This window comes from Poecilia formosa, unplaced genomic scaffold (genome assembly GCF_000485575.1).
Source record: "Poecilia formosa unplaced genomic scaffold, Poecilia_formosa-5.1.2 Scaffold456, whole genome shotgun sequence".
Taxonomy (NCBI): Eukaryota; Metazoa; Chordata; class Actinopteri; order Cyprinodontiformes; family Poeciliidae; genus Poecilia; species Poecilia formosa.
Window position 1 is genome coordinate 337,260 of NW_006800395.1, and position 8,712 is coordinate 345,971.

Consider the following 8,712-nt stretch of genomic DNA (forward strand, 5'->3'; position numbering starts at 1 on the left):
GTTTCAAAGTAGGGCACTGGGCTTTAAAACAATAACTACAACCACACAGCAGGTTTCTTTATAATTCTGTTTTCTTTTTATGTATTTAGATTTTTACTCATTTATTGTCTAATTTAGGTTTTTATACTCTTGATCATGATTCGGGCCCCCTAATGTTTTATTTCAAGCAATCAGGTAAAGTTCAAGTGGACATAGAGTCTTTCCTCCCAATATTTCTTACAGCTGAGATGTCAGAAAAAACCCCCAAAAAAAACGACTGAACCAAGCCAGTTGGCCCCTGGGTTTGGCTGTCGACTCTCCCAGCTTTTTCTCACTATCCTTCTTTTTTTTTTTTAGTTCTTTGATATCAAGTCTGAGATCGTATGTAAGAGGTTTGGAAGCACAAGTCAACTGAACTTGAGAATTGCAGTCAGACAGACACTGCAATGAGTGATTGCAGAGAATGAGTTGTTACATTATTCACGGCGTAAAAGAGATGGATGAAGACGGATGGCGAACGGACAAAAAAAGAGCTGGAAGATGACGGGACAAGAGACGCCCTGCATTCCAGCAGGTCTGGAGTCTCCGTCTGACTCCTGGTGACGGCTTTCCCAGCCCTGCTGCCGGACAACTCACGCCCAGCGGTAACGGCGTTCGAGCAAGGCCGACTGAGAAAGCACACTCATTAATTCAAAGGGTGCAAAAACAAACAGACCCCTTCCTTTAGAAAACCAGCGCAGTTGGATTAAAACAGGACACTGATGTGAGTCTTTGAGTTTTCAAGTACGCCCCCTTTCCTCCACCCCCCCACCCGCCTTCAGTGAGACAAAGTGAATATTGTATTGGACAGAATGTGTGTGTTTAAGACCGTGTTTGAGCTAAAAAAGTAGACACAGACACTGTTTGAATGAACAAAAAGAGGAAAAAAATAGAAGAAGTGAAACTGAAAGATGCATTATTACAATGAGATGATCAAATATCTCATGAAATGCATAGAGAGGCCCGGTTAGGTGCATGAGATATAAAATCTATGTATTTATATTGAAATTGTGTGTTAAAAGATATTTACCATCTTTATGGGAAGACAGAAAAAAATGTAATGTAAACAGACCTGCAAACTAACATTTTTTTAAATCAGAAAAGTCAGCTTTACTAAAACTGAAGGTGTCAGAAGTGTAGTAAATCACAACAAAGGAGAGACACAAAGCACACGCACTCATACGGTTAAGTGGGGAAAACACTCGTCTTCCTGTTTCAACTTCAACCCACTAATTGATTGAAATGAGATAATGACACCTTTTCCTTCCACTAAATTACTTCCACATCCTCCTGGCAGCCCAAACACCCCGAGTGCTTCTGAGAATTAAAACTGAGTGCGAGGCAACGGGTTGAACACACAGTCAAACATATGCAAAACAAAGGTTTGAAAACAAGAAAAAGGCATTCATAAAACAGACGAGGAATACTGGAAGACAGGAGGAGATTTATGCATAAAGGCTACAAAAGAAGAAGAGAGCTAACGCTAGAGGGAATAATGCATGGGAGGGCAAAGTGAGAGGTCAAAGTAAAGGTCAATGAGACAGGAAGCAAAGAGCTGTGTGGTCACTAATGAGAATCTTCAACGCAAGAGCTCTTCCCACACTCCTTAAGGGCCAAGTGGAGAGTTCCCTTTCACATGTAAGGATGTTAGAAGTTACACATGAAGTCGTTTAATTCATTAAAAAGCCATGTTAGTGTGAAGAGGATTTGTGTTTGTGAACGCAGTGCCTCAAAGTGCTGGCAAAGAGGTTTGAACTTATTGTGCATTAACTGGACCTGGTTGCTTAAGATAAAAAATCTCACTAGAGCTTCTATTAATAAAAATGTTGTCCATATTTCAGTCCTGAGTAGGCAATCTTTAGTTGGAATTAAAAATAAAAAAAATCACATTTCATTTTTTAAAAATGCAACTATTTTTCATATGTCTGATTTCGGTCAGTCGTAGCTTGTCCGGGTGGGGTAACCACTGGAAGCTGGATGTTAAGTGCCCCAAGATAAACAGCTGGTGGCGCCAGTCAGTAACCACACCACAAAAAGTAGGCGCGATGAGGTTAGATCGTTTAACAAGCGAGCAGCAGTGAAAGCCCAAGCAGTGGAAATTACTTTGATTTGGTGATGAAAATGTCATGTTTATGAATTGCATAAACAGAAATGATTGGTATCTATTTCCAGTGATTGTTACAGTCTGAATGTCAAGAGTTATTAGTGCAGTTATGCATTATACAGTGTTAAAAATGGTTTATTTTACACTGTTACATCTTTTAACTTCAGTCTGCAGAACTTCAGACCAGTTCTTCAGTACACTGAAAATGTATAAAACAACTACAAACATGTTGAATGAACCATAACAAATAAGCACTGATAGACTTAATACCAACAAAGATCCTGAACAAAAGCTCATACTCACCCATTCTCCAACTTAGCCTTTGAGGATATCAACATATTTTTTCAAACTCAATTGTATTTCCATATCAAAGATTTCCTCTGATGTCAATTTATACAAATACTGAGTCCAGGATTTTGCAAAGGCCAAAGCAGATATAATTTACCAAGACACTATTGTAACTTTTAAATGAGCAATTGTTGTTTTATTCGCAAAAATCCAAGTTACCTTCCTACACTTAATTCTTCTATTCATTCCTTGCCAACCCACTGAGCTGTGTTTATTTGCAGTGTGGGAAGACCAATAAGCTCAGATGGTGGCTTTTCTACTGAAAATTGAACAGGAGGAAATCCTGTGAGATATCTTGGGCCAATGATAATTGCAGAACTGCTTCGGGTGAAACTGGATGAAACAATGAACCAGACTTGGCAACAACAGTCAACAGTACTTACGCACTCTTAAACTGGCTCATTATCTATGAATGAGTCATGGACAACAACTGTGTCAGATTAGAGGGAAGGAAACAATGTAAACTGTCCAAAAACAGACTGCATCTATAGCCAAGACATTAAGAATAAGGCTTATATTATATGGGTCGAACAATGGCTTGAAATCATCTAGGAAAAGTTCAGAACTGTCCAGACTGAGCAATTTTCTGCATTAAAGCAAGATGGCATTTTATAGGCTTTCATAAAAGGTATTAAGGTATTAAAATGTGTTTACTTATTATAAAGATAACCAATATGAACTAGATATTGGTACTATATGGTCAATATGCCTGTATTTCAAGACACCCATTGACCCAACTTTAATCCCCAAGAACATCAGATGTACCAGCTGACATTAAACATAAGCTTCACCTGTCCTGGTGTATGTTTGCATTGTTGCAGTGACTATGTAAAATCACCACATTAAGGTCAATGGAAATCATAAATAATATGCTTCTAGAAATAACCGTTTGTTTATAAGTACGTTTCAAGGAAAGTGAATACAAACAAACTTTAGTTTGATGGATAAAAACCTCAATGTTGATCTTTTGTTATGAGTCTATAGCAGTCTGCATGTGTACAAGAAAGTGGATAGGACACCAAAACTGGCTGCAGCCAAAGGCCCCCATCCTCCTATATACGGCCCTGATTGGTGTATCATCTTGTTAGAATATATTTTAAAAAATGTACTTATTCAGCAACATTTCCAAGCTTCTTCTTTTTAGTTTATTTAGTTGATAAAGTTCACTTTTAAAATCGCTTCACCTTTAACAAATGCATGCACGCGTTTATTCGCTGTTGCGCAAACATATTTTCTTCTCATAAATACCAAATAAAATCTAGCCAGAGCAGTTTTACTGCTGAAATTATAACAGTCAGTTTTGCCCGTGAATGAACTGTGAGCATTACGGTCAGTGCTTCTCCTCTCAGAGCACTTTAAATGTCAGTAAAGTTACTTGCTTCCGAATTCCGACGCGGTTGCCGTTCCTAATAAACTCCTTTAATAAGATGGTCGCACCCCGGTGGCTCTCACCGCAGAGAGGTGAAACTCCGCCAAAAGACCCTCCTCTGACTGCGCTGCAGAGCATGTGCTCCTCCTAACGCACGTAAACCTCCGAAACAGTAGCCAAATGAGCGACCCGGATTAAACGCTTCCAGCTTGAACCACCACAAGGAGAGGAGAAAAAGAAAGAAAGAAAAAAAAAAAAAAACGAAAACAAGAGCAGGACATTTACAGAAAAATATTCCTTGTCTGATGGACAGTTCTACCAATTAGTGTCACCTGCAGGAAAGCGCGCAAACAAGCCACGATAAAGAGCGTCTCTGTAAGAATGGAAAAGCTTTACCTTTATAGGAGAGTCTCAGGCGCGGCACGTTTATTTTGGTCGCGCAGATGCTGGTGACAAGGAGCGCAACCACAACTTTGTTGAAGACGAAAGGTGTAAATCCCATTATTACTAACAGATGCGCCTCTCCTTCTCACTGAGATTTTCTTAGACTAAACGTCAAAAGTCCGAGGGGAATTTCAGCTTGACCCTTCTTCTCATCAAGGTGTTTGATCTTGAGGGTGCGTTAATTCCCGGAGCGTCCAACTGCGGACGCACGCTGTCCTCTGTGTGGAGTGACTGCCGCTCGCCAGATCCGCCGAGCAGATTCACTGACTCTGCTCTGAATGCTTCCGCAGCTCAGTTCCCACAGCAGCCCATCGGCAGTCTCTTCCACGCCTTTTCAGTAGAAAGAGAGAGGAAGAGAGAGAGGGAGAGGGAGCGTGTGTTGGACTCTCGCTCATCCTTGTAACACACAGCGCAGTTCTGCCCTGGGCGTATTAGTTCATACTAAATAGGAGAAAGGTGACTCACTTTGAAACGTTTAAAATTATTTAGAAAAACATGTTTCACTGATTTTTAAGAAAGTATTTTTTATTATTTTTTTTGGCTCTATCTGATAGTGAATTGACAGGAAAGAGGGTAATGAGAGAGGGGGAAGATATGCATCAAGGGTCACCAGGCCGGGAATCGAACCTGCGACGGCCGCGTTGAGGACCTAGGACTCCACATGTGGGTTGTGCTTAACCCCTCCACAGTTTACTGATTTAATAGCTTCCCCTCTCATTGATGCCAACTGCAAATTTTGGTTTCACTGACATTTTTTTACTAGTTTCAAAGAAGACATTTGTCTGCTCATAGCAAATTAATTAGCCATCTGATGCTATCTGATAAATGAATGTAGAGCTTTTGTTGTAGCATTAAACCCCAATTACCTTAAAAATTTGCAGCCATGTCCTAACAAAGAGCTTTAGAGGTAATATTAATTTCATTTTCTTTCTATCACCTTGCCTTGTCTGGTAACCTTGGGTCATCGTCCAGCCTTGTTTGTTTCTTTTCCAGTTATTTTACACTTTTATATAAAAATCTAGACTCCTGAAATGCACTCAAATTATTGGTTGGATATTGTTATTACATGTTCCAGATGGAGATATGGCATAGCTATAAGAGATGGAACATCTTTAATAGATCTGCCAATGAACATAAAAGGGGGCTTTTTTTGGTAGAATAGAATAAAAATAGAAATACACAATTATAGTCATTGTAATATAAAACTTCTAGACTTTTACTTTACTTTTCAGTGTGGAGACAAAATTAAATGCCATTGAGTTTACGGCAAAAAATCACAACTTGTCAATTGTTGCATGATGGTGAAGGCTGGGACATGAAGGGTCCAGATGAAGTGAACTAGAGTGATGTGAAGCAAACGGGGCTCATATTATGTGAACGAGGGAAGTCCTACCTTCTGGCTTAGCTCGGGTAATAAACCCATAAATTCATGAAATTCATGAGCTGTGCTTGAACAAAAAAGACAAAAAAACATCCATCTAAACATTTCTCTCTCCTCCAAAACCTCTGCGCAAGTGACCTTCTTTGACCCCTTCCTAGCCATTGTCACCATCCCAGGGGTTTAATTAAGTTGTGCCATACCTTTTAAACACTCCCCCCCTCTCATACACGCATCCCATTCACATGCAAGTCTATAAGTGCACACAGGGGTCACGGCAGAATGAGACCGAGCCATTCAAGGTATCAATGCTGCTGTGGCCCTGCTTCTTCTGGGAGCACTTGTTTGCAGCAGGAAAGAAACTCCCATACATGGTTTATACGGGCCGAAAGGCCAAGGGTGGGAAACGAGACGGGTGTAACGATTTGCTGGGAACCCTGGGGGCTTTGAGTAACAAAGTGCTCTGCGCTTTTTTGAGTTGTTGGTTGCTGATGTGAGCTGTTATCATTTTTGAGAACTTGCCATGAAATAGCGGACCTCTAGAGCCACAGAAAAGTAAGTTGTAGTTTCGAGGCAGCATCCAGCAGGGCAACAAGATATCGGATGTCTTCTTAAAGGAGACCTTCCAAAACCTCTTGATGTAAATATTTATGTATCACTGAAGAAAATAGCTTCCTCCGGTCAAAAGAGACCACAAGTCTACTTGATAGTGGGTAGTAGTGCTTTACCCACTGAAGTGATCTTTTTCTCCTTGAAGATAAGATTGTATTTCATCTAAACACCGTGCTTGTTGATGGATAAAAGATGTTGTTTCCTGCCAATTTCATCTTTTTTTTTTTTTTTTTGCATCTTTTGTGGAAAGACATGTTTGAAGGATTTTTTTTTTCATTTGAAATTCTTTGGTTTTAGGTTGCCAGAAACTCTTAAACACGATCTGTTCTGTCTTCTCTGGTTTCGACCCATGAAGCGATATAGCTGATACAGAGCAAAACGAGACACAACTGAGAGGAAAGCCACTGTCTTGGAATAATAAACCCATATGCAAGATCGAAGAGGTATCAAGTGATGGAAGTTCATACTTTTCACCTCTGATATTGCGAAAAAAAATGTTTAGAAGAAGTAGACATCATGTGTCTTTATAAAAGAAACACATTTCACTGCAATAGCAGCTTTAAGTCGTTTCAGGTATGTGTCTAGAGAATGAAATGCATGCCCTTTCCTCTCGACAAAGTTCCTCTGATTGGATAAAGATTTTCTATAAACACTTATTTTTTTACTGCTTTCTCAGCTGGTTTCATATCTACATGTTGAGAAAGACATCTTCAGCACTAACGGTTTTGTTTCAAGGCCATAATTTAGCAGATCTGCAGTAGCGTCATGTCGCTTTACGTTTTTTGTCATGATGGATTTTATAATGCTATGTGAAAAGTTCAGAGGATGCTAAAAACAAGCTTTGTTGAAAACCAGATATGATTTTTTTCTCCTACTTGAGAATTGTGCACCACTTTGTGTCGGCTCTTCAATTAAGCACTAGTAAAAATAAACTGAAGTCTTGTTAAAAGAGTGAAAGTGTATGAATACCTTTGCCAGACACCATCTACTAGAAGCATTTACCAAGGTACTTTTTGGCTGATGCCCTTTCTCTCGTTTCTCAGAAGCTTCTGACCGCACAAAACTTGTCTGTGGGACAAACAGACGTGGGAACCCAGCAGAAGAGGCCACAAATGGGGCAAGTGTTCAAGAGCTGAATAATTGATTGTAAAAGCAGCAGCCTTCGTGCCATCACAGTGAAGTGTTCCCTGCATTTAACAAAGGAACTGCTGACTTTAAACGACCTAAGATGATGGTTGCCTCTCCAACCACAACCAAGCTAGCTGGAGGAACATGAGCAGCCAGGATAATTAAGCAAAGTGAATTTACTTTGCTCTGACTTGCTCTTTACTTTCCTAACCCCGTATCTGACTTCCTCTGTGTCATTTCTAATCACTGACAGCACTCATGTGGTTTTCAAACTTGCGTGGTCCTTTCTCTTAAAAATCCCACAAAGGATCGTCTTTTGTCTCAGGCTCGGCTTCCAAGGCCTTGAACGACGTAATTCATTCTGAAAGGTGCGCCAGACTTTTTAGGAAATGCACCGAGTGCCTGAAGGACTTTCTTTGCACCTCTCTAAATTCTTCCAGAATTAAATTATGCTCTCTAAGCTGTCAGTAGCCATGAAACGTGAAACTCTTTACAGCGTTTTGACGCGGTGTCATTCTGAAAGATCCAGCTGAAACATCTGGAGTGGTGATTGGGAATGGCAGCGTAGAGGTTCATGAATTCACAATGTGGGAGGTAGGGCAGAAATAATGAATGGAGAACAAATTTGAGCCACAACGCACCAAGACAGCTGGTTTGTTTGTGCAAGTGCCTCAGGATTCATAAATGTTTAAACATTCTTAGGACAGACAGGAAGAAAGCCGTGTACAGTAATAGAGTTTTCCTGCAGACAAAGCAGAACGAAGCGATTCAGGGAAGGCTTTGTCAGAAGATGAGAAAGGCGGGATACACCCTGGACAGGTGGCCGGTCCATTACAGGGCAGCACAGAGACACAAGGGTCAAATAACAATGCGCACACGCATACGCACACACACACACACACAACACACACACTAATACCTAAGGGCAATTAGAGAGACCAGTTAACCAAGCAGTCCGGTTTTTGGACTGTAGGAGGGAGTAAGTCAGATTTCAACGTTTTCTGTAAATGGTCCCAAGTAAATAAACACAAAATAAAAACAAGATATATTATGAATGTGTTATTTTTGCCCACTGAAGAAGAAACAAAACAGTGGTCGAAGGAACAACTGTTTAAATGTACTGCAGAAATATCCAGCTAGGAAACAAGAGCTGGGGAGTGGGAAAGATTGTATCGCCCAACTTCTCTCTACCTGATGAGAGAAAAGTGACCGCACACAGATAATGGAAACATTGGCTTTTATGTGACGCTAAATGAAAAGAAGCAAAAAATATTTTCATCTTGAAAGGTTTTGTTTAATTTGAATTATGTA

At 40.2% G+C, this 8,712-nt stretch overlaps 1 protein-coding gene across 1 annotated transcript in view; it reads right to left on the minus strand.

Moving 5' to 3' along the window:
* The window catches only part of LOC103155926 (semaphorin-3G-like), a 61,312-nt gene extending 56,711 nt beyond the window's left edge, over positions 1 to 4,601 (minus strand). The window contains exon 1 of the mRNA XM_007577818.2: positions 4,236 to 4,601. Within this exon, the coding sequence (XP_007577880.1) occupies positions 4,236 to 4,341 (106 nt within the window). The 5' untranslated portion in view covers positions 4,342 to 4,601. The remainder of the gene's footprint in view (positions 1 to 4,235) is intronic.
* Between the last annotated feature and the right edge of the window lie 4,111 nt (positions 4,602 to 8,712).